At 37.6% G+C, this 27,342-nt stretch overlaps 1 protein-coding gene and 2 pseudogenes across 2 annotated transcripts in view; 2 read left to right on the forward strand and 1 right to left on the reverse strand.

Moving 5' to 3' along the window:
• CAMK4 (calcium/calmodulin dependent protein kinase IV) overlaps window positions 1-27,342 on the reverse strand; it is a 205,744-nt gene that overhangs the window by 87,351 nt on the left and 91,051 nt on the right. Inside the window, exon 2 of the mRNA XM_035015668.1 lies at window positions 15,099-15,177. Within this exon, the coding sequence (XP_034871559.1) occupies window positions 15,099-15,177 (79 nt within the window). The remainder of the gene's footprint in view (window positions 1-15,098; window positions 15,178-27,342) is intronic.
• On the forward strand, window positions 3,994-11,014 carry LOC118015353 (annotated as a pseudogene).
• LOC118017613 lies at window positions 20,191-21,728 on the forward strand (annotated as a pseudogene). The gene has a single exon (XR_004681198.1). The product of XR_004681198.1 is annotated as a dnaJ homolog subfamily A member 1-like (transcript).

Genomic DNA, 27,342 nt, shown 5'->3' on the forward strand with positions numbered 1-27,342 from the left:
TATGATCTTGTCATCATCCAATCTATCAATCTATATACATCTGTATCCAATTAATTTCATCCATTTATTCTACAAATATTTTTGAACACCCACTACATGCAGATGTTATTCTAGGCATGAGGATACAGCAGTGAACAAAACATAAACTTCCGGGCGCCTGGGTGGCTCAGTTGTTTAAGCGACTGCCTTCGGCTCAGGTCATGATCCTGGAGTCCCTGGATCGAGTCCCGCATCGGGCTCCCTGCTCAGCGGGGAGCCTGCTTCTCCCTCTAACCCTCCCCCCTCTCATGTACTCTCTCTCTCTCATTCTCTCTCTCTCAAATAAAGAAATAAATCTTAAAAAAAAAAAAAACAAAAACATAAACTTCCTAGGAATTTTATGTCCTAAGAAGCTTATGTTTTAGTGAAGATAAAAAAAAAAAAGAAGTAAATAAATAAAAGGTCCAAAGTTGATAAATACTAAGGAAGGGAAAAAAAGGTAAAAGATGTGGGGTGGTGAAGGGTGCTGTTTGAAATGGACAGTTATGAAAGGTCTCTCTGACAAAGCAACAAGGTACACAGCTACTTGGATTTGAGAGAGGAGTGTTTCAGACACAGTAACAGCAAACACAAAGGCCCTCAGCTATGAGCGACAGCAAGGAGGCCAGTTTAGCCAAAGCAAAGTGACAGAGGAGGAAAGTAGTAGATGATGACGGAGGCTCCTCATGACCAGGAGTCAGGTCATAAAGAGCCATGTCACCCAGGTAAGAACTTGGTATTTTAGTATGAGAGAGGTCAGACACAACTGGAACGTTCTGAGAAAGGAATGACATGATATTAGTTAAGTTTTGAAAGGATACTCTGAGGGGAGCCTGGGTGGCTCAGCCAGTTAAGCACCTGACTTTTGGTTTTGGTTCAGGTCATGATCTCAGGGTTGTAAGATTGAGCCTCACATCAGACTCCACACAGTGTGGAGCCTGCTTGAGATTTTCTTCTCCCTCTTCTTCTGCCCCACTCCTCTCCCTCTCTTAAAAAAAGAAGAAGAAGAAAGAAGAAGAAGGAGAAGAAGAAGAAACAATGATGCTCTGAATTTTACAGAGATGAGGATAATGGAAAGAGTAAAAGCAGGGACATGCAATAATAAGTTAGAGCAGTTGTTCCAGTGAGAGATTATGGAAGTTTGGTAGTGATGATAGAGGTATGAAGCAGATGGATATTTTTAAGGAAGAGAAAATAGTATTTACAGATGAACTGGCTATGAGATGTAAGAGAAAGAAAAATATAAAAATTGACTACAAGTTTTTCAGCTTCAGAAACAGGAAGCATAAAATTGCCATTTATTGAGGTGGGAAAGACTGGAGGAGCAGGTTCAGAAAGATGCTAATAACATTTTGGCCCTGTCCATTGTTCTGAACTTACCTACCAGCTGTCCTCTTTCATTCTAGTTCTCTAATCATCTAGTTAATCTCTGAAGAAGCCAAAATCTTTTCCATTTCTGGGCCTTTTCACTTTGTGCTAGATAGTCTTCTGTCTTGAATGTTCTTCTCCCAGATCTTTCAGTGTGAGTTTGGACCCAGTAGAGAGGAGAATGGAAGGGGCAGCTGCACAGTGGAGGTGATGGTTCAGAGGTGGAGGCAGTGATGAGCATTGGACATGGTGGGGTGGGACAGGAAGGAGATATTAAGAGGAACCAATATCTTATTTTACATTTAACACTAACTAGCATAACACCAACCCTGTTCTCATCAGTATGGGAAGACAAACTCTAATAAGGCATGTCAATCAAATAAGCTTGATTTTGAAAACTGTGAAACTCATTTTCTGATAGTTCTGTTAATAGCCACCTCCTACTCCCTACAGACTCTTAAAACACTGGCAGGGCAAAAAGGAGAAAAGTAGAGCTTTCCAATGGGGGAGGAGCCCAAGGATTGGAACAGAGTTTAGGCAAGACAAGAATGTCTCTGTGAAGTTCAAACCAGAAGGAAAGATTTTATATCAAACCAGGTAGATTCAGAACAGGGCAGCCTCCTTCAAGGGAGGTACCTCTGCTCCCTCATTTCCACATTCTAAAATCTAAGCCTTTCTGCTCACAGATGCCAGAAATTCTTTCAGAAGGAACAGCCTTTTATTTTACAGTGAATGAAACAGGCTTAAAATATTCCTGGGAGAGATGACAAGCTAAACAAAGTTTATACGAAAGATTTGGCTCATTCTAGACTCTCACTAGAAACAGATTTGGCTTAACAGAGAGAAAGAAGAATGGAGAAACACCATATATAAAGTAGAAAGGACTTTACATCTTTCACTAGCTCTTTTCCCATTCTTGCATCTTTGTATCTCTCCCTGGGATTAAGAATATATGGGGGTAACCCTGATTTAATACCTCTTATCCTTAAAAAGACCTCATCCCTCAGTGCCTTACCTCTCTACCTGTTTTCAAAGCATTTCTCTGCTTCCCTCCACAGAAAAACCCTCCAGAGTTGTCTCTGCCTTCTTTCTCCACTTCCTCCACCCACCCCTTTGTATTTGTCAGTGCAGCCCAGTCTGGCTTCATCCCAAGAACTCCTCCAAACCTCTTATAGAAAAATATCAGTGGCCTCCTTGGAGGAGCACTTGGAGCCAAACTACTCATCTTATCCTGTCAGCAGCATTTGATATATTTGATCACTCCATTCTCAGATAAAATTGATTATTCCAGGTCACCATTCTGGTCTGATTTTTCTTCTACTTTAAAGGCTGCAGAAGTATTGAAATACTTCCTAACTAATCTCTCTGCTTGGATTCTTACCCTTTATAATCATTCCCTCTGCATGGAAGCCAGAGTGATGTCTTTAAAATGTAAATCAGATTATGTCACTCTCCAACTTAAATGCCTTTATTGGTATCCACTGTGCTTAGAATAAATGCAAATTCTTTACCATTGACCATAAAATTCTGGATGGCTTGGCCTTACCCTTTTGATCTGATGTCATTTTTCTCTCTACACAGTCCCTTCAATCACTAGACCAGACTCTAAACCCTTTGCACTTGCTGCTTCCTCTTTCACAAGACCTTCTGACTTCTCAGAGAGTACTTGAGAGGCCTTCCCTAGATACTCCATCAAAAGTGACTACACATACATACACATTTATACATACACCATGAATCATATCACTCTAATCTCTTCATAATGTTTACAAATACCTATGTTATCATTTAATTACTAATTCATTATTTGATTTTTCTTTTTTTTTAATTTAAATTCACTTAGCCAACATATGGTACCAGAACACAAGCCCTATGACATCAAGGGTTTTGTCCATTTTCTACACATCAGTATCCCCAGCATTATTTACCAATGCCTGGTATATAATAATCTGCTGAATGAATGAATGAATGAAGGATGAAGCTAGTGTTTGAATACAAGAGATGAGTGCTTCAAAGAAAAGATCCCTGGTTTCACAGCTTTGGTTAGTTGAGATTAGAATTGGTTAGTCCGTTCTCTTGTCATTTGGATCTATATGACATTTTTGTCGTGTTATTGATACTAATGGAGTGGAGAATGCCTATCTTACTGGCAGAGCAAAGTACCCAATCTAGGGCCTTCATGGGTACTTGCTCCCAAGATAAATGAGTAATGTTTCAAGAAATAAGAAATAATAATAGGGCGCCTGGGTGGCTCAGTCGGTTAAGCGTCTGCCTTCGGCTCAGGTCATGATCCCGGAGTCCCGGGATCGAGTCCCGCATTGGGCTCCCTGCTCAGTGGGGAGTCTGCTTCTCCCTCTGACCCTCCCTCCTCTCATGGTCTCTCTCTCTCAGTCTCTCTCTCAAATAAAAAAAAAAAAAGAAATAATAATAAAAGCTTTGGTGGAGTCACTGACTTTCTAAATCCACTGCAGCAGATAGTGATGTTCCATGTCTGCTCCTCTCCGCCATCATAGGATATAGAGCTCTACAAGCTGCCAAAAGGAGGCCTGTTCTTCAAACAGCACACCTTGCCTTTATTTGTGTGATCAATGCTTTGTATTAAACACAATGAGAGAAAACATTAAAAGAAGAGGAAATGATGAAAATCAGAAACTGGTAGCCATGCGAGCTGGAGTGCACTATGCGCTCCCGAAGGAGGAGCTGGGAGGTCCTCGGGACACAGAAAAGTAGAGGGATGTGATGGCAAATTCTCTGCTTTGTCTCTGTGCCTGCTGGGGGACAGTTCAAGAGGAAAGCTTTGCTGGGTCCCTACTCCCCCAGATTCCCTGATAAGGGCAAGTCAACACCAGCACAGTCAGATTCTTGCAAAAAAGAAGCTGATATCCTGTGATAAAAAAGGAATGGAATGTCAGCCTCCCAAATTCTCTTTTCGGGGGCATGTTGCCAGGGCTGGAAAAGTTTTAGAGAAGTATCATAGCCACATTAAAAAAATGTGAAATATAAAACATAAGAATGAGGAACATACCCACCACTGTAATCATTAGCATTTTGTTTCATTTTCTTTCAACTTTTTAAACTCTGAGCGTTTCTTTACATACTTCAAATATGGAGAGATAGTTTTGTTTCTTACTATTTTTGTGAAAAATACCATAACATTTTATGGATACATAACATTCACAAGCAGAATGTAAAACAGCTTCTTAATGCCCCAGTGTCATCAATGACCATTTTTATCATTACTTAGGATTTCTTAAAATTTGTTACTAACATAAATCACTCTGTAATGAACATCCATGTTTGTACTTTATTTTAAAATTCAACTTGAATTCTGGTTCTGCCATTTAGAGTCCTTGATAAAATCATTTATCCTGTCTGAGGATTATTTCTTTCTTCCTTTTTTTTTTTTTTAAGATTTTATTTGACAGAGAGAGACACAGTGCGAGAGGGAACACAAGCAGGGGGAGTGGGAGAGGGAGAAGCAGGCCCCCTGCCGAGCAAGGAGCCCGATGCGGGGCCGGATCCCAGGATCCTGGGATCATGACCTGAGCCAAAGGCAGACGCCCAATGACTGAGGCACCCAGGTGCCCCTATTTCGATTTCTTCATAGATAAGAGACAATAACTGCTATCTACAGTATTATTGTTGTAAGGAGGAAACGAAAATATATGTGAAATCTCCTCGCCCGTTGTAGATGTACAATGCCTTTCCTGAAAGGATTTTGTAAAAAGTAAGGTATTTCCTACTGTTCTATTTTCAATTTTCTGTGTTTTCCCATAAAAATTACTGTAACTGAAACAAACTAAATTTAGAAATATTGAGATTTATGAGAGTGTCAGTCCTACTAAGGAAAATACGTCTAATAAATTTGAATATGGTGTAGTTCCCCTTTTCTTCTAAAAGTGAAAGACAACTTCATCAAAATCTTAAACTATATCCAATATAATCTTATTTGAGGGTAATCAAAGAGGGGAACTGATATCTGTTTGCATTTATATTTAAATGCCTTCCTTCACCCTTTATGAAGATTGGGATAAGAGCTGCACTACTTTGGTTAAGCTCCACAGAGGTTTTAATACCAATTTCTTACGTTTATTAACCACTATTGACCACTGAGGTCACACCTGAGTTATTACAGACCTGGGTATCAGCAATGTCCTAATTCTAATTTCTATTAGAAATTAACAAACTGCAACTTTCCCTTTTAGTGCTGAGATAGGGAAACTGAAGGAATGCATAAAGACTTGCTTTTTGTTCCATTTCCTGCTTCTGTTCTTGCTAGGACCTGCACGCCCATTTTGCACACACCTCAATACATGTAGTGTAAGACAAGGAGTTAATGATTTCTCTAGAATAGATAACACCCTCTCCGATACTCTCCAGGACTGTCAGGATTCAGAGAAGGAATAGATCCATGCACTGGGCTGGTCTCTGATTTTGTGCTGCCTGGCTGGTCTGGTCCTGTCCCTGAATGTCTGACCATTATGTGACCCTACGATGTATCCCCAGCTGTCTATAGCTGCTGGGACCTTCACCTGGTCAGGTGTTTAGTGCAGTCAGCAGCTGGTGATGGCTGTGGTGCATGGGTACTTCATCCTCACCGGAGAGACCATGCCTCCATGGGTTACTTGAGCAAGCATGGGAAGAACAGGGCAAGGGAGAAACAGCTCTGAGAGAAATAAACTTACACTGAATATTTACCCTAAAGAAACTCTTTTAAACTAATAGAGACTCTTTCAAATGAGGAAACACTGAGATACCTTTGACTGGAAATTTTAAGTATCTTTTCCCCAGATATCCAGGGGTACCAGTCTTAGGAAGAATTTTAATTGTCATAGAAAATAGAGGATACTTTAAATTTTTTTGGCAGATAAAAATGTGACAGGTAAATTTTGATACTCATCCACATTCCCCTTCATAAAAATGTCCAATTTTAAAAGATGACAGTGGTAATCTTGGATCTGCTTTATCAGCGAAAAAAATCATTCACAGCTTATAGTACTTTATTATGTATGCCCCGCCCTTGACACTAATCACAATACCCAAATGTGTCCTTATGTTACTCTGGAAAAATAGTTCTAGACTATTCTGATCTCAAAATCTCAAAAAAAAAAAAAAATCTTCCCAATGACAGCTTGGTATGTTGTGGGGCAGGGGGGAAGGGAAGCACTGTAGATATAACAACCCATTTGATACATTTTTCAGATTTCTGGGGTAGAGATAAATATGAGAAGCTTTAACTGAATTTATCCTGTGATGCTGACACTTGCAGCAGAGAAGAAACTGGAATTCCATACACACAGCCACGCCTGGGGTCACTGCATCCCATCTACCATTAAGACAAAGTGCAAAGATTCACACCAAGCAATGTGTGTAGCTTGTATATTACACACTCCCCAGTTATTCCTCTTTTATTTGTTAGTGAATACTGTGTGCTAAAACTCATTAACTAAACTTTTAACAGCATTTGGAAAAGAACTACGTTGCTTGTGTTCTCTTCTCTGCACATAGGGAATATTGTTTACTTTTGTTTTAGGGTGACTTAGAAATGCACTCAGTTTCTCAGTGTCTGTGCCAACAAAGGCTTTTTCACCCTTTATCAGCTTAGTAAGGAGCAATATCCAGTTTCAGTCTCAGATTTGGGCCATGATCATTCCTACCTTTTTTTATCTTTTTGGTTTTTTTGGTCTTTTTTTCTATCAGAACCTAGCTGGTATAAATAGAAAGGATCCAGATTTGGAACTCAAAAGCCCTGGGTTCAAATTCTATATGCTTTTGTGTACTTTGAACATGTCTCTTTTCTAAAACTCCCATAAGTAAGATACTCCCATGGGGCACTTTGTGTTAACAGGTGAATGGGGCCACACAGTGTTTAATAATGAAATGTGGGCACCATTCTTATTTAGCATTATGCTCCTTTACTTTAAAACTACTGAAGTGGCATAGGGTGATTTGAGGATGCTTCTTAAAAAAAAGCAGTTGAAACCTAATTCAATACTGAAAATTATTTGAATCTCTTCTATTTAATATCCTCTGCACAGTCATTCATTTCCTCTCTTTTAGCAGATTAATGGTTTTGGAGTTCTATGACTTGATTCTTTTCTTTTCTTTTTTTTAGCCTTCTTTCTTCCCTCTCTTTTTACATTGTCTGGATGGATGCAGTTTTGACCATCATTCAACATTATACCATAAATATAAAAATCAAAATGTATTGAAATGTTCTTCTCTGTTAACACTAATACTAGAGCTTCTCCCCTTCTTAGTAAGTTATGAATCACAAGTTTGCTTTGAGTCTGGTAGGCTGTGTTCCTTCAGGCTTTCTCAGTTTTCTGGTTGTGGCCCACTGAGTACCACTCCCCAGCTCTGATCTTCCGACCTCGGTTCCTCTCAACTTCCATGCTCCCAGCACCTCTCCTCTGGTTACAAGGCCTTTCCCATTCAGCTCTCTGAGAAGTTTCTAGTCTCTTTCTTCTACTAGGGTATGGCAACATAAGCTCTTCCTATAAGATTTCCTATTTGTGGCTAGTTATGCATCTCTTTTTTCTGCTCCACAGTCTCCATATAAAGTGAAGGTCACTTTAGATTAAGCTGCCCACTACTTATAAAAGAACTAGAGGTTTAAATGTGATCATCTGAGTGGATGGCACCACTGCAAAGTGTGTTTCCTTTCAGGCAACAGCACCCGAGCATGCGCCTATATTCTCAATCTCTCTTTCTCCCCCACCTCTCACCACCCTTCATAGCAGGTTGTCTGAATTACGGTGTTTATTTTTAAAAAGGCAACAAAATACTGATGAGAGATCAATATAATGAGAGGACAGATAAGCACGCTGAACTGTGACAGATTCCAGCCGTGTTTCTATCAAAAAAGAAAACAAATCAAACTGCAACACTTAATTCTCTGCAAGAATGTTCAGACTTCCAAGTAGATCTCTGAATGGTAAAGCATACAAATCAGGCCAAGTTTTTAACATTCCACCCCACTACCTTTTTCTCTCGTAGACATATACTTGTCACAAACTGAATAGAAATATCCCTGTTCCTATTCCAGGAAACCTGGCTTAATAGTTCCCATGAAAATCAATAGGTTTCAACTGACAGAATGCTTGAAGAAGTTTCACTTCACTTGACACAGCTTGTTATCTGCAAGCTACTTTCCTTAATGTGTTCTGAGACCTCAATTGGGCCCAAAAAGTCTATTTGAGCTACTGATTTATATTATTCTCTCCATCACTGACCAAAGGCGACCTTAACTTCACTTTCAGAGCACATCCATGAGTGGTTAAAAGTGGCAATGGCAACACAATAGATGCATATCTTTAACTCAGATGGCCCCAGACATCTCTCTAACATACATCATAGCAAATGGAAAATGAATGGCCCATGGTCAGTTTTCTGTTCCCAAAGGCTAGGTAGAAAGAGATAAGAGCATGTAATCCTCAGTTTACCCAGTAGGATAAATGGTATTATCTCTATTTTAGAATGGAGGAATCTGGAAATCTCCTCCAATGGAGATGACCTGAAGATTCACCTACCAAGAATTTGGGAGGTATATATTCTGTAATTTAATCTAGAACAACCTTTCAAATTCTCCTGCAACATCATAGTTATATACTCAAATAGTTAACTCATAAGAATATAAGGAAAAATGAATAGACATTAAATACTAAATCATAGAATGATTAGCAAATCACAATGTGTGTTTCTTCAACTAACTGAGAAGATAAAAGGCCTCTTTCATCCTTTAGCACTTATGGAAATTTTATAAAAGTTAAAGGCATTTTCTCGTAAATTAAATTATTCACAAAAACCTTTACAGAAATTGACAGGTAACTTTACATTCAAATAATTAAAATATGACAAAATTGAGACATGGAACAGCTGTGGATGTACATTGTGGATGTAGTCACACTGCTCCAATGCTAAGAGCCAGAATAGAGCCATAAGGTTGAACGCATTCTAAAGCTAGCAATCCCGAGCACCCAAGATTTGTTTATGTAGGTCTCAGGATCAGAAATTTTTATTTAGCACCATATTAAATTTGATAGTAGTAGTAAAATATATACCTATCTTTAGCAGAAATTTTAAAAGCACTCTAAATATAATTAATCTTATTCACACAGAATTGCACAATACGTCGGGTGCTGCTTACTGCTCAGTTTTAAACAAAGCTGATGAGAATATCAGAATCGCATAGAATGAACTGGTACTATCATAATATAAAATGCTTGTGTGGACCCTTTATAATTAATAATAAGAATAATGTTCCCACTTGTAACAAGCTTCCTGGGTGTTGAGAAATATTTTACACAAATTATCTCACTTCAATCTTCACTAGAACACCATGAGCTAGATGTTCTTAAAGCCATTTTACAGATGAAGAAACTAAGATTGAGAGATTTATACAATTTGTTGTAAAGCCACACAAGTAGTAAGTGGCAGAAGGGATTCTGAACTCAATCTGTCTGGCTCCAGAGCCCATAATCTCACGCACAACTGCACAGCCCTTCTTAAGAACAGTCAGAATACATATACATGCTGAACTGGCACACAGATTGGCGCTCAGACTCACAAATTCTGATTTTACCTACTGAGCCCCAGTACTGGGTATTTCATGAAACGGCATGGGCTTCACAGTAAGCTGAATGCAATCTCTTCCAAGAGCTGAGCCATGTAGCTGGAAGTCTCATCTCAGTTCTAGAATTCAAATATTTGTCTCCAAAATTCCAGGGACACTATAAATGATTGGTGAGCATAATTTTCTTAAATCTCCATCAGTTCTTCTTGAATATGAGCCATACCGATAGGGCTGATGTGTGATTATTTAGATATGCCCTGAGGTACGTACTCCTCAGGAAGAAAGGTAAAGCATGTGACTCACTCCCGAAATAGTAACTACATTATCACCGTGCCGTTCTTCAAAAGTTGTGGTTCCATTTAACTCCGCAAAATTCAGTCCAAACTAAAGGTTCCATCTGCTTAATCTGTTCAAATTCTGACACTTTCTTGAATCTGTTTTTCTCATTTTGTGCAGTTTTAAGTTCAACATATTCAAACGTCATGTGACATCAGTAAAAAGGCTCCGTCTTGGCAGTTACCAGGACAGCGCGGCCAGAGCAGCAACGGCAGGAGCCGCACCGCGTCCTGGTGCCGGCGGCCGCTGCAAGCCGAGTCCGAGGGATGCATCGCAGGCTGGCCAGCGGACTGAAGAGCAGATTGCAGAAGTCAAAGACGCTTTTTCACCATTTGACAAGGATGGTGATGGAACTATAACAACAAAGAAATTGGGAACTGTAATGAGGTCTCTTGGGCAGAATCCCACAGAAGCCGAGTTACAGGACATGATTAATGAAGTAGATGCTGACGGTAATGGCACAGTTGACTTCCCGAAAGTTCTGACAGTGATGGCAAGAAAGACACAGACAGTGAAGAAGAAATTAGAGAAGCCCTCTGTGTGTTTGATAAGGATGGCAATGGCTGCATTAGGGCAGCAGAGCTTGGCCATGTGATGACAAACCTGGGAGAGAAGTTAACAGATGAGGAGGTTGATGAAATGATCAGGGAAGCAGATAGTGATGGTGATAGTCAAGTAAACGATGAAGAGTTTGTACAAATGATGACAGCAAAGTGAAGACACCTTACAGAATGTGTTCAGTTTCTCGTACAATATTGTTTATTCACCTTTTCTTTGTTTGTAACTTATCTGTAAAAAGGTTTCCCCCAGCTGTCAAAAATTATGCATGTGTAGTAATTAGGACTTCATTCCTCCATATTTTCTTCCCTTATCTTACTGTCATTGTCCTGAAAACTTATTTTAGAAAGCTGATCAAGTAACATGTTGCACGTGGCTTACTCTGGATGTATCTAAGCCCTTCCGCACATCTGAACTTAGATGGAGTTTGTCAAATGAGGAAACATCTGGGTTATGCCTTTTTAAGTAGTTTTCTTTAGGAACTGTCAGCATGTTGTTGAAGTGTGGCATTGTAACTCTGCATGGACTGTGGACAGTCAACAATATGCACTTAAAAGTTGCACTATTGCAAAACGGGTGTATTATCCAGGTACTCATACACTATTTTTTTGTACTGCTGGTCCAGTACCAGAAACATTTTCCTTTATTGTTACTGGCTTTTAAACTTTATTTAGCCACTTAAAGAAAATCTGCTTATGGCACAATTTGCCTCAAATCCATTCCAAGTTGTATATTTGTTTTCCAATAAAAAAATTACAATTTACCACCCCCCCCCCCAAAAAAGTTTCCATCTTCTAAATCACGGGTTGTCCTAATAGCTGTGTCTGTTAGAATCCTTCAATGCCCCAAAGTTGTTAATCTGAGGAAGTAGTTTAGTAAATCCTTTCCCTCTACTTCAATTTTTTCGAAGTATCACATGAAATGGAGACGATAAAGGGCTCATGAATGAAGGGAAAAAAAAAGTTAGTCTTGTTCCCTTCACCCTTGATTCATGTTTTACAAAGTTCACGGTACAAGTTCCACTGATACATGCAATCACTTAGTTCTTGTATGCAAGGCAATAAAGAACTTACAGGTGACCAAAATGGCACTGCCTGTGAATCTGTACTTGTTTCAAAATTAAAGTTACAAAACCGGCCACCTTTTTCCCAGGAAGAGAGTATGGATGCCACTCCAAGAGATTTGAGGGCTACTTCAGTATGAGTACCATGAATACTAGAGGAAAAAAATTAAACAAATACATGATCACAAAAGCCTTTCATTTTCCTCTCTTGTTTACTCTTACTGTCCTCAAAGCTTTACCTTGATTAATGACACAATGAGATGAATAGATATTGCTTCTGGGAATGCCCAGGTTTTAGGGTACCGTGAACTTTATAAAACATGAATCAAGGGTGAAGGGAACAAGACTAACTTTTTTTCCCCTTCATTCATGAGCCCTTTATCGTCTCCATTTCATGTGATACTTCGAAGAAATTGAAGTAGAGGAAAAGGATTTACTAAACTACTTCCTCAGATTAACATCTGAGGGGAGTAGTTCTTATGGGAAGAGAAAGAAAATATGGCAAAAATCAACAATTATTGAATATAGGACAATATACTAGCATCCATGCTGGTATCTCAACATTTCAGTATATATGAAAATTCTCATAACCAAGAATTTGGGTTAAAACATACTTCATCAGCCTTACAGCACCGCTCTGCAGCTCCATCTGACACTTGGTTCCCATCCACATTTTCTTCCTGCCTGTCTTCTGCGGAAGATGTTTCCACAACAGAGGTGGAGAAGAGAATACAGCAAGGGCAAACCAGAGCTTTACTTTCCCAATGAATGAGTCAGGAACCCACCAAATGTCTTCCTGTCTCTTATTCCAATTCAACCAAAGATTTTTGACATAAACCAATATTTTCTAAACCAGCCCTTTGTCCTTTGGGATTCTGAGCATTCACATGTCATTTCTGAGTGTTTCTTCTCCTAGACATTCATACAGCTAGTCCCTTTCAAAGTTTCAACTATGAAAACAAACAACCACTCACAAATTTTACTGACAATTTTTTTTAACCAGCAAGAAAGGATACAATGAAGTCCAAAAACATCTCTTGTGTGACCACTGCTAAAGCATGCCAACTTACTTTCCTAAAAAGTAGGTATTTACTTGGAAGTTTCATTTCATAAAATTTTAATAATCCTTAGTTCAAATAAATGTTATGACTATAAGAATTTGATTTAAGAGAAAATTCCAAACCTTATCAATCAAAAGATTCCTTACATTCTGGAGTAACTTAATCATTGCCTACACCAAATAGGAAATCTAGAATATAGGGTTTCTAGTAGCAACTGCCATTTAAATTATTAAATTATTCTTCAATTAAACTGTCTTTGTTAGTTTGCTCTGGCTTTAAATTCTAACAGATTGTTTCAAAATGTCATTCTACTTCTACTCAATTGAAAACCGCATGCCATTATTCTCTTCTTCATTATATGAGATTCTAAAATTTCCTTGTGCCAGACAATACATAAACAACTGGTGATACTAGAAAAAAAAAAAAATCCCTTGTCCTAAAAGAGGTATCATTTGATTTCAAAATTTATGATATTATTTCTGTCCTCAGCATACTTTACTTTCAGAAGTATATATATTTCACATATGTGTTCCCATAGAATTTGAGAAAGGAAGAATGTGCTCTAAAAGAATATGTTGTGTTTTTGTGGTTTTATAAAGGGAAACTCTTTCAAGGCAGACAGTAGTTGTGCATTGCTGTGACAAACCCTCTCTGGGATGCAGGGACTACCATGAATGCTGGTGTTAGATGCTGCCATTTCTATCGTGAACTCTCACCTGCTGCACTTCTTACTCATTGGAGACAAGCCTGAATAACTTTGCCCCCTTGGCTCACCTACGAGTATATGGCAAACAGAAGCAATATGAAAACCCAATCCTTCCTTCTTGTTCAAACAGAGACTTCTTTTTTTTTTTTTTTTTTGTAGTTTTTAATTTTATTATGTTATGTTAGTCACCATACAATACATCATTAGTTTTTGATGTAGTGATCCACGATCCATTGTTTTCGTATAACACCCAGTGCTCCATGCAGTACATGCCCTCCTTAATACCCAATCACCGGGCTAACCAATCCCCCCTGCCCCCTCCCCTCTAAAACCCTGTTTGTTTCTCAGGTCCATAGTCTCTCATGGTTCATCTCTCCCTCCAATTCCCCCTGCCCATTTTTCCCTTCCTTCTCCTAATGTCCTCCATGTTATTCCTTATGTTCCACAAATAAGTGAAACCATATGATAATTGACTTTCTCTGCTTGACTTATTTCACTTAGCATAATCTCCTCCAGTCCCATCCATGTTGATGTAAAAGTTGGGTATTCATCTTTTCTGATGGCTGAGTAATATTCCATTGTATATATGCACCACATCTTCTTTATCCATTCATCTGTTGAAGGGCATCTCGGCTCTTTCCACAGTTAGGCTATTGTGGACATTGCTGCTATGAACATTGGGGTGCATATGGCCCTTCTTTTCACTACATCTGTGTCTTTGGGGTAAATACCCAGTAGTGCAATTGCTGGGTCATAAGGTAGCTCTATTTTTAAATTTTTGAGGCACCTCCTCACTGTTTTCCAAAGTGGCTGTACCAACTTGCATTCCCACCAACAGTGTAAGAGGGTTCCCCTTTCTCCACAACCTCTCCAACATTTGTTGTTTCTTTCCCTGTCCAAACAAAGACTTCTTAAATGAGCAGGCTCAGTCCTAGAAACAACAGCATTTGTCAGTTGCACTTCACTGAAGCAAACCCAACATTTGAAAATCAAGTTAGAAGCTGATGACTCCTTTCACAAATACAGCCATTTGTGTTTCATTTAGGTATTTTTTTAAACAGCAAGCATTTTTAGTAAATTAAACTGTGATTGGAGATTCTATACCTGTACACATATATAGCTGAAAACATGACTGGTATACAAAGTATACCAGGTTGACCTGCCAGCTCTAAAGGTTTCTCCTTACCACACTTCTCCCCACAACCACATCCAGCCTGAGATCCAGTCGCTTTCAAAGAGTCACACAGTTTCCATCAGAAAATAACCCATTTGGCTGTACGCTCATACTCAGGATTTAAGTGAGTTAGCTGCACACAGCATTTCTCTGGCCTCTTTGTCCTGTGAATCAGGGCTCCTGGCTTCTCCAGGTCACAGATCCCTTAGAGATGCTGTTATATAATGAAATAAACTTACTGTTTTCTTTAACACTTTGAGAGCATAAGGCTTCTGGGTCCCCTTCTGTTTGCATCTGTACACAATGGATGTAGCACCCCTTGAGGGGGAAAAAGACAAAAAGAAAATGTTATGCTCTGGACCTGAAATCAAGGGGAAAGCTTGAAAATAAGTCTTGCAGTTACCCTCATAACTGACACATGTTTATAAGTTCTACTATAGGACCAGCCCAATTATAATTTTTTTTCTCAGAACTGAATACAGTTTGCTCAGAAAAGTTCTAGGTTTTCCAGTCTGTTCTTTTCCTCCTGGCCCATTCCTATACAAGTAACATGCCCAGGGCTGCTCCATTCAGTAGGCTCTAGAATAACCTGCGTCCTCAGGTGAACACAGCTTTCGGATGACATCCACCAAATTTCAGAGTCCCTGAGCTTTCCTAAAGGTATGTGTCTGGAGTAAAATTAGCCATACGGCTTCAGGGAGAGGGTTTAAGTTCAGCATGGGGCTGTAAGGGTCAGGACAGTGAGCACTACTTGCCAAAGGAACGGGGGACCCTGTAAATTTACACCAATTCATTTGGTGCCCTGGCATTCTCCCAGTGCCAGCATGAGCCCCACAGAGATTCTGGCTCTTTCATCTTGGTGAACACTGCTACCATTTATTTACATATGCCCTATCAAAAATAATTATGTGAGATATGCAGGAGAAAATATTATAGAAATGGTAAAGACATATAGAGGAAAAGTAGATCTATCTTTCTATAAAAAAACTCAAAGAAGTACAGAATGTTTTTTACCTGTAAAGGGGAATGGCAAGAAGGGGCTCAGTAACTGTCTTCATACATGTGTGAGGTTACTAAAAGGAGAACATTAAAAAGCAGACAGTGTGGTCCTGACGTTCCTTCTCCTCACACAACAGCAGGACAATGAAATAGAGACAGAAGCCTATAGACCAAGCAGGCTTAAGTTACAACCTCAGAAAGAGAACTTTAGATAAATCTTAAAATAAGATCAGTTGAAGTAAATCTGTCACACTTTGAAAATTAGGCCAAAGGACTCTTATGACACATTCAATCCTGTGGTTCTGAAATTCTAAGTAAGCACAAAAGAATTCTAAAAATCAAACATATTCCTAGCTGCCTATTCACAATCCATTTTTAACAGAGTCAGGAGAAGGCAGGGACTGGTGATCGGATTAAAATCCACCATAGAGAAGAAAAATTTCAATGCATTTTTAAAAACTTTGGTAAGACATAACATATACACAAAGAAATAAAGAGTTTTAGAAATGGAATAAATGGAGGTAAATACAAAATTCAATTTTATTTTAGTTGCCCCAAAGATAACTATCTAGAACAAAACTATTGACAATGCATTGTGTTTATAGCATATGTAAAAGTAAAATGTATGATAATAGCACAAAGAATGGGGGGAGAAATTGGGAAAATTATGTTGGATTCTTATACTACATGTTAAATATTATGAGATTATTTAACAGTAGACTGATTAATTAAAGATGTATACTGTATAACCTAGGGCAATGAATAAAATAATTTGAAAAAGCAATAATAAAAAATCAATAATGAAGCTAAAATGGAATAATCAAAAATGAAATGTGAGGGAGGAAGAAACAAAAGACTAAAAAATAAAATAGCTAAAAGTATGGTGGATTTTAATCCGATCACAGTAGTAATTACATTAAATATAAACTTTTATAAACACCTTAATTAAAAATAGAGATCATCAGATTGGATTGAAAAATCAAGATCAAATTATATGCTGTATACAATAAGCCCATTTAAATATAAAGGCTAAAAATAAAATTACAGAAAAGAGATACTATGCAAATTCTAATGAAAAGAAAGCAGAAAAAGCTATATCAATAACATGTCAACCAGACTTCAGAATGAGTATAAAAATGGACATTACTTAATTATGAAGGGGTCACTTTCCCAGAATGACATAGCAAATGTAAATGTGTATGCACCTAACAACAGCGCTTCAAAGTCCATGAACCAAAACTGACAAAACTGATAGGAGAAAAAGACAAATCTACAAATACAACTGGAGACTTCAACACACCCTCCCAGTGATTGACAGAACAAGCAGACAAATTGTTACCAAGTACAGAAGACATGAATATTATTAACTAAGCTAACCTAATTGACATTAAGAGAAAACCACAAAAAAATAGCAGAATACACACTTTCTTCTAAGTTAGAAGATTCACATCCAGTCTTAGTATAAAGCTACAGTAATCAAGAGAGCGGTGTTGGAGAAAGAATAAACATGAAAAAGAATGGAATGAAAAAAAGAATCCAGAAATGGTCCTAAATATATAGGGCCTGTTGGCAAAAAGGCAATTCAGTGGAGAAAGGACAGTCTTTCCAACTATAAATAGTGCTGGAACAACGGGATACCCATAGGCAAAAAACAAACAAATAAGTAAAACAAAACAAAAACCTTATCCAAACTCACACTGTACCAAAAAATTCTCAAAATGGATCACATGTATAAATATAAAACCTAAAATTCTAAAATTTGACCAAAAAAATGGAAGATGATTTTGTGACCTTCGGTTAGGCAATGATTTCTTATATACAAACCAAAAGCACAATGAAAGAACAAATAAATAAACTGGACTTAATCTAAATTAAGAATGTCTGCTCTTTGAAAGCCATGACAGGGAGAAAATTTTTACAAATCGCATATCTGATAAAGCACTTGTATCTAAAATTACAAAGAAACTCAAAACCCAACAATAAAAAATAACGGATTTAAAAAATGAACCAAAGATTTGAACATATACTTTACCAAAGAAAATATATCAATGGCAAAAAGCACAGAGAAAGATACTCAACATCATTAGTCATTAGGGAAATGAAACTAAAACCACCATGAGATACAACTCCATACTTAGTGGAATGCCTTAAAGAAGAGAGAGAGAGAGAATCGTGGACTAGCAAGGATGTAGAACAACACTCAATAAACTTTGGAGGGAATGCAAAATGGTACAACCACTTTGGAAAACAGCTTGGCAGTTTCTTATAAAATTAAGAATATCATACAATCCATCGATCTCACTCTTAGGTATTCGCCCAAGGTATGGGCTATGTTCATGACCCAGCAATTGCACTACTAGGTATTTACCCCAAAGATACAGAAGTAGTGAAAAGAAGGAGCACACGCATCCTAATGTTCACAGCTGCAATGTCCACAATGGCCAAACTGTGGAAGGAGCTGAGATGCCCTTCAACAAATGAATGAATAAAGAAGATGTGGTGCATATATACAATGGAATATTACTCAGCCATCAGAAAGAATGAATACCCACCATTTTCATGGACGTGGATGGAACTGGAGGGGATTAGGCTAAGTGAAATAAGTCAAGCAGAGAAAGACAATTATCATATGGTTTCACTCATATGTGGAACATAAGGAATAGCGTGGAGGACCACAGGGGAAAGGAGGGAAAACTGAATGGGAAGAAATCAGAGAGGGAGACAAACCATGAGAGACTCTGGGCTCCGGGAACCAAACTGAAGGCTATAGAAGGGAAGAGGTGGGGATGGGGTAACTGGGTGATGGGTATTAAGGAGGGTATGTCTTGTGATGAGCACTGGGTGTTATACTCAACTAATGAATCGTTGAACACTACATCAAAAACTACTGATGTACTATATGCTGGCTAACTGAACATAATAATAATAAAAAAAAAGAAAGCTATGTTCACTCACAAACTTGAAAAACAAATCTTTACAGCAGTTTCTTAGTAATCATCAAACACTGCAAACAACTCCAACATCTCTCAACTGAGAAATGAATTAACAATCTGTGACACATCCATATAGGGGAATACTACCCAGAAATAAAAAGGAATGAACTAGGGTACACACAACAACTTGGATGGTTCTCTAATATCCCAAGTTCAAAAGACTGTGTTACTCCATTTTTAGAATATTCTTGCAAAGACAAGATTATAGGGACAGAAAATAGATCAGTGCTCAGGGGTGAGGGAGGGACTGAATACAAATGAGTATGGGAGAATTTTTTGGCATGACGAAACTTGTACATTTTGCTTGTGGTGGTGTTCACACAATAATATACATTTGTTAAAATAGGTAGAAATATATAATAAAATTTGCTGTATGTAATTATACCTTGATAAAAATACAGTGAAAAACCTTTCCAAGAAAACCATATTGTTCAAAGGTAAGATTAAAAAAAATTACCAAAATGTAGCCTGTAACATTCAACTTAGTCTATTTTTATTTAATGATAACTGATGACATTTAAAAAATAAAAAAAGGAAAAGAAGAAAAGAAATACAAGGGATTTGCAAACACTGAAGAAAACTAAAGATCTAATTTCCACTTTTATAACAATTGAAAAATTAATACACTCAAAAATTCATGTAAAAGAAGTACATTAAATATCCTCTATTCCTTAATTTCCTTATCACATTAAATTACCTATCAATAATTTCAGTATATACATAATTGTCTTAGCAAAAGCCTTCCAAAAATTTTTAACAAAATACATTCTTGGAATGGCTGGGTGGCTCAGCCAGTTAAGCGTCTGCCTTGGGCTCAGATCATGATCCCGGAGTCCTGGGATCCAGCCCCGCATCGGGCTCTCTGCTCAGTGGGGAGCCTGCTTCTCCTCTCCCTCTGCCTGCCACTCTGCCTACTTGTGCTCTCTCTCTTTCTCTAGCAAACAGATAAAATCTTAAAAAAACAACAACAACAACAAAATATATTCTTAACTGATCAACCTCAGGATAACCTTATGCTAGAAATAACTTAAATTTAAAAAAAATTTTTTTTATATTTTTGTATATGAGGAATCCATTAAGAGAGTCCAATTTTATTTTGCTAAGTAATGGACTTGTTACTATGAACAGATCTTTTAATTTTTTCCACTTTTATTGAGTTATAAATGACATGTAACATTGTATAAATTTAAGGCATACAATGTAATGATTTGATATATGTACATATTGCAAAATAATTACTACAGTAAGATTAGTTAACACATCCATTGCCTCACATAGTTACAATTTTAGGAATAACTTTTTAGAGGATGAAAAGATTAAAAGAACAAAACAGGGAACTTTCCAGAATGCTCGGTGAGACGTGGAGGCGCGGCAGCTGCCCGAGCTGCGTCCAGCAACGCGCTTGTTCCCGCTCCCCCACACCGGCCTCGGCCCTCTCACTGGCTGTAGAAAATGGTGAAAGAAACCACTTACTATGATGTTTTGGGGGTCAAACCCAATGCCACCCAAGAGGAATTGAAAAAGGCCTACAGGAAACTGGCCTTGAAGTACCACCCTGATAAGAATCCAAATGAAGGAGAGAACTTTAAACAGATTTCTCAAGCTTACGAAGTACTCTCTGATGCAAAGAAAAGGGAATTATATGACAAAGGAGGAGAACAGGCAATTAAAGAAGGTGGAGCTGGTGGTGGTTTTGGCTCCCCCATGGACATCTTTGATATGTTTTTTGGAGGAGGAGGAAGGATGCAGAGAGAAAGGAGAGGTAAAAATGTTGTGCATCAGCTCTCAGTAACCTTAGAAGATTTATATAATAGTGCAACAAGAAAACTAGCTCTGCAAAAGATTGTGATTTGCGATAAATGTGAAGGCCGAGGTGGTAAGAAAGGAGCAGTCGAATGTTGTCCCAATTGCCGAGGTACTGGAATGCAAATAAGAATTCATCGGATAGGACCTGGAATGGTTCAGCAAATTCAATCTGTGTGCATGGAGTGCCAGGGCCATGGGGAACGGATCAGTCCCAAAGATAGATGTAAAAGCTGCAATGGGAGGAAGATAGTTCGAGAAGAAGATTCTAGAAGTTCATATTGACAAAGGCATGAAGGATGGCCAGAAGATAACATTCCATGGTGAAGGAGACCAAGAACCAGGACTGGAACCAGTCCATTGTTTTAGATCAGAAGGACCACGCTGTTTTTACTCGGCGAGGAGAAGACCTTTTCATGTGTATGGACGTATAGCTGGTTAAAGCACTGCGCGGCTTTCAAAAGCCAATATCTACTCTTGACAACTGAACCATTGTCATCACCTCTCACCCAGGTCAAATTGTCAAGCATGGAGATATCAAGTGTGTGCTAAATGAAGGCATGCCAATTTACCGTAGACCATATGAGAAGGGTCGCCTAATCACCGAATTTAAGGTAAACTTTCCTGAGAATGGCTTTCTCTCTCCTGATAAACTCTCTTTGCTGGAAAAACTCCTACCTGAGAATAAGGAAGTAGAAGAGACTGATGAAATGGACCAGGTAGAACTGGTGGACTTTGATCCAAATCAGGAAAGATGGCGCCATTACAATGGGGAGGCCTATGAGGATGATGAACATCATCCCAGGGGTGGTGTTCAGTGTCAGACCTCTTAATGGGACCAGTGAGTAACACTGCTGGCATTTTATATGCAGTAGTGAATGAGTGAAGGACTATAATCATAGCTCACTACTTGCTATTGTTTTTGTTTTAATATTCAACTATAGTAGTGTTTTAAAAGTTAAATGAATAAACTCAAAAATAAAAGCTCTGACTTTGCCCTGTATGTATGACGACTTCAGTGTGCAAGATAAAGTTTAATACTTGTAAAAACTACTTTAAAAAAAAAATCTCCCCTAGCATTTGTTAGGCCATACCTTGTAATTAATTTCAGCTCTATGTATATGAAACAGCTCAGACTGAAATGCTAGGTGTATGTATTGACTTCAGTGTATGACCCTTAGTTGTTAAGCTATGAAGTTAAAACTTGTATTTAATTGGCAATCAGACAAAGAATTTGTAGAGAAGTGTTGGTCTATAGTTAAGTGGGATTCATTGTGATGCCTCTGCATTTATTGCCTCAACTGTTACTTGAAGATGGCATGCTATGTAATTTGTCCTGTGGTATCACTGATAGAAAGGACACCTCTCTAAAGAAGGGGTTTATCATATGCTGCTGCTTGAGGGCTTGCACTTATAGAACTGCATTCCCTTCTGCTGTGCCATCTTTTATATATATATATATATATATATCAGTCCTGGTTACACTTTTTTTCCTTCTCTTTGGACCATGATAAGCTTCAGAGTAGTGACTTCGGGAGCAGGTCACTTAGAGTGAAGAGACATTTACATGGAGAAGTTAATTTGCATGTATAAGATAGGAAGGTGTTGTTTAGGTATGTTACAGGCTTACTTTAAACCATTTAACTTATGCTCTGAAGTAACTGTAATTTAATGTTGGTAGTATAGCAAATTATGATGAATAGCTTTAATTTTATGTTTAAAAGTCATGTTCACAAGCTCAAATCTGGATATCAGCATTAAGCAAATGAAATGTATGAATGTCTCCTTAATATACTGATTACAAAGCAAAAAAAAAAAAAAAGAACAAAACAGCCGAAATAAATTTACATGAAAATAACATTTCAGTAATTTCTCTAAAATATAACCAATTTTCTGTGCGGAAATTAAATGATTAGCTTAAGAAACCATGTTCAGAGGGCACGTACTGCATGGAGCACTGGGTGTTATACACAAACAATGAATCATGGAACACTACATCTAAAACTAATGATGTACATCTAAAACTAATGATGTAATGTATGGGGATTAACATAACAATAAAAAAATTAAAAAAAACCCTAATGATGTAATGTATCGTGACTAACATAATAATAAAAAATAAAAAATAAAAATAAAAGTGTATTTTTAAAACTAAAAAAGAAAAAAACCATGTTCAGTATGTTTATATAAAAATAAAAATTATTTTACACATTAATGGTAAATTTTTAATACACAAAGAACATTTGTTATAATACTATATCCACATTTCAAAATAGATTATATACAGAGAGAATCACCATGAAATTTCCTGAGATACAAAGAAAGCAAGGAGATTATAGTGGAGGATGTTTTATTCATGGAGTTATTCAACTGGAAAAAAATAAGCTTCACTTACATCTATTCATTTACAATATATTCTTTAACAAAAAAGGCCAAGAAATAAATTATTCTTTTTTTTTTTTAAAGATTTTATTTATTTATTTGGGACAGAGAGAATGAGAGAGAGAGAGCACATGAGAGGGGGGAGGGTCAGAGGGAGAAGCAGGCTCCCTGCCGAGCAGGGAGCCCGATGTGGGACTTGATCCAGGGACTCCAGGATCATGACCTGAGCCGAAGGCAGTCACTTAACCAACTGAGCCACCCAGGCGCCCGAAATAAATTATTCTAGTTAGAATTTTTTCTGCTATGATTTTGTTAAGAAAGAAAGTCAATATCCTTTTGGTGTCTGAGCTCGATTTCTACTTTCACATTAGTTTTCTTTAACAGAATTTTTAGAAAAGATTATTGATTGATTGATTGATTTTTTTGAGGGACAGACAATGCCTGAGCATGAGTCGGGGGTGGGGGAAGAAGGAGAGAAAGAATCTCCAGCAGACTCCCCACTGATTGCAGAGCCCCACTCAGGCTTGATCTCATGATCCTGAAATCATGACCTCAGGCAAAATCAAGAGTCAAAGGCTTAATCAACTGAGCCACCCAGCCACCCCTAAAGACTGTATTTTTAAGTAATCTCCACACCCAATGTGGGGCTCAAAGTCACAACCTTGAGATCAAGAGTTGCACGCTCCACCGACTGAGCCAGTCAGGAGCCCCTTTAACAGAAATTTTGGAAAAAAATTATTTTTTAGCTCTAGCCTTGTCTAATATGGTTGGTTATTAAGAAAAAGTGTAAAGGCAAAAAGTTGAAAATGTAGACTACCATGTTTCATTGCAGATAAAGATGAGAAAGTATTCAAACCTATAATGTGCCATAAAATCATGTACATTACATAAAATCATGTACATTATGTGTACATGATAATCATAATGCTATGTATATGCTATTATACAGACACACACTATATATTATTATTATTATATATCATACACACACACATTATTGCCCCTGTAAAGCTGTTAAGCACTTGATATTGGTATCCAGGGGTGCGTCAAACTTATGGATGTGGGGAAAAGCTCCAAATACAATATTTATGTATTTGTCTGAGAACACTTCAGGTATGGAGTCCCTTGCTACTAATTTAGGAGTATTTAGTGCAGAAAAGGGGGCTTTTTATCCTGTAATTCATCTTTACATGCTCCTCATGTCCAACATTTAAGGAACAACTATCAACTGGATTCACATTAATGTTTTAGGGAATTAGGATGAAATGCATAATGTTAAGACAATTTATAATCACAGGCATTCTCCCAGTAAGAAGGCTAAACATCAGTGATTGGACTTCTGGGGGAGAACTTAGTGGGACATTTGTGATTTGGGAGTTGAAGCTACAGAGCTTGGCTTCCCTTGCCAGCAAACCTACAACTCGCTCTTTGGAAATGCAAGAGAATTCAGATATAGAATCTCTTAAAACATAGAAGTTTGGAGGGACTGTTGACTACTCTATTGTCTGGCTCCAGATGTGTCTCTGTAATGATATGCTTCACAGCCATGGAAAATTGTCTCTGCTAAGTGTATTAAGCCTCATAAGTTATGAAAGAGTTTCATTGTTGTTTTTTTTTTTTTTTAAATGGGAAGGGTCTTGAAATGGAACCAAAGAATCTTGTTATCTTTCTCTAACATTGAAGGTGCTTGGTTAAGGATAGAGTTATGTCAAAATATTAATCATTTTTAAACATTTCAATGCATTTATTTCTTTTTTGCTTGTTTTTGCACCCAATTTTTAAAATTTTTTATTTTCAATATGTGTATGTGCTTGCAGGAAAGATCCTCCTAATGCTCATTATGGAAAGATTTAAGAACAGGCTGTGATTTATAAGAACTGTCAATCTATATGCTGAAAACATAATGTGCACAACTCTGTATGTCATTGTATTTCTTCTACGTGATTGACTTGCTATTATTTAACAAGTCTATTCTTTTCAATGATTTTTTTTTAGATTAGATGAATTGTTAAAGAAGACTGGTCATAACCTCAAAATTGATTCTTCTTGGGGATGAAAGTAGAGTCATATTCAGGAACAGGAGCCTGAAAAAAAATCAAAGTCTCTAAATGTTTAATGTCAGCACACATTTTGCCCCATTCCAGAGTTTTTCATTGTTTCATTCTCCCTCCCTGTCAGCTGCAACTCCTCAGTGCTCTTCAAGACTTAAAGTGTTTTAAGATGTTCTTTGGTCACCAAAGACAAAAATCAAATCTAAATCTTAAACCAACAACGAACAGGAAAAACTGCTGAAATGATTTAATTACTGATTTGGCATTTTCAATCTACAACTTGAAGAACAGCTAACCTTTAGAATTAGAAAGTTGTTATTAGACCTGGAGGTTTTCCAAGTCAGTTAAATTTTACAGTCCTAAAGTATATCTCAAAAACTTCAGGCCAAGGAATGACAGTAAACCCCTGATTTTAAGAAGTGCTCAAGGCCCAAGGTTTTAATAAGGTTGGGTTCAGAATTTCAGCCTATCCATAAGGACACTCTCTCTTCCTGCTTGCTGAAACCTGCAGAGGGCAAGGGCAAGCACTCACCTCAGTCATCAGGGTCATAACCCAGCTTCCTACATGGGGCCTTATATGGACTTTTGTAACTCTGACAGTTTTATTTGTTGTTTCGCCCTGATTTCAGCTTGCTCTATACCCACTCTTTTATGTCTAATTCCTGACCAATATACTCCCTTCTTCAAAATCTACACTGGCAAGTGCTTAACTCTTCAAACCATGAACCGTTATACTCTCTACTTGGTGAGCCTCCAGTTTCTCACAGCCCTGCTCCCCTAGTTAACAATTTCTTTCAGTTGCCTGATAGCACCTAGCTGTGACTTTGTTCCTAGTCCTGGATGTCTGCAATGACTGGCTTAAATATGACTCCTTTTGTTTCAAAAATTTAACAAAGCCCCTGCCCTAAGAGAAAATAAAAGCTTAAGAAGCTTTGGAATCCAAATGCTGAATTTTAGTACAATAAAGCAAACAAAAAACAGCTTCAAATTATCAGGTTGCCTTATATATTTGTTCTCAATCAGAAAGTAATGTAACAGTAAATACTGTGGACATAAAGGGTCTTAACATTCTTATCAGTCCTTCCCTTTGTTTGCTTTAAAATATTTACTGCCTCATATGTTAGCCATTGGGATCAATTAACCACATGCCTTACGAAGACTTTGATTATTTTTCTTTTCTCTGAATTTCCAGTCAACCATTTCATGCCACCATACATTCTGAGGACAACTATGGCTCTTTTTTTCACCTTTCTCCTCCATTCCCAGACCCATTCCCTTCTATTCCATATCCTCTACTATATCTACTATATTTATATGTTTCCATCTAACCCAACCTTTGTACCTTCACTTAAGCTTAATAATATCAACATGCAATAAGTACTATTGTTTTTGTATACTATTGGTCATATGTATTTTTTTTCAGTTTATTGAAATATAATTAACATATAACATTGTGTAACTTTAAGGTGTACAATGTGTTGATCTGATACACTTGCATATTGTGAAATGATTACCACACTAGGGTTAGTTTAACACTTCCATCACCTCACATAATTACTATTTCTCTTCTGTGGCGAGAATATTTAAGATTTACTATCTTTGCAACTTTCAAGCATATAATATTGTTAAATATAATCACCATGCAGTACATTAGGTCCTCAGAATTCACTCATCTTATAACTGGAAGGTTGTACCCTTCGGCCAATATCTCTCCATTTCCCCCATGCTCCAGCCTCTGGAAACCACCACTCTACTCTGTTCTAGAAGTTTAGCTTTTTTTAGATTCCACTTATCAGTGATATATACAGTATATATCTTTCTCTGACTTATTTCACTTCGCATAATGCCCATAAGGTCCATCTATGTTGTTGCAAATGGCAGGATGTCCTTCTCTCTCATGGCTAAATAAATAAGTAAGTAAATAAATAAACATCTTCTTTATCCATTCATCTATTGATGGGCACTTAGGTTATTTCCATATCTTGGCGATTGTGAATAATGCTGCAGTGAACAGGGGAGTGCAGATTATCTCTTCAAGATCCTGATTTTGTTTCCTTTGTATATACACCTAGAAGTGGGATTGCTGGACCATATGGTAATTCTATTTTTAACTTTTCAAGGAACCTCATACTATTTTCCACAGTTGCTACACCAATTTACATTCCCCCCAACAGTGCACAAGTGTTCCTCTTCCTCCACATCCTTGCCAACACTTATCTTTTACCTTCCTGATGATAGCAATTCTAACAGGTGTG

Source organism: Mirounga leonina, unplaced genomic scaffold (assembly GCF_011800145.1).
Source record: "Mirounga leonina isolate KUSES-001 unplaced genomic scaffold, KU_Mleo_1.0 Mir_104, whole genome shotgun sequence".
Taxonomy (NCBI): domain Eukaryota; kingdom Metazoa; phylum Chordata; class Mammalia; order Carnivora; family Phocidae; genus Mirounga; species Mirounga leonina.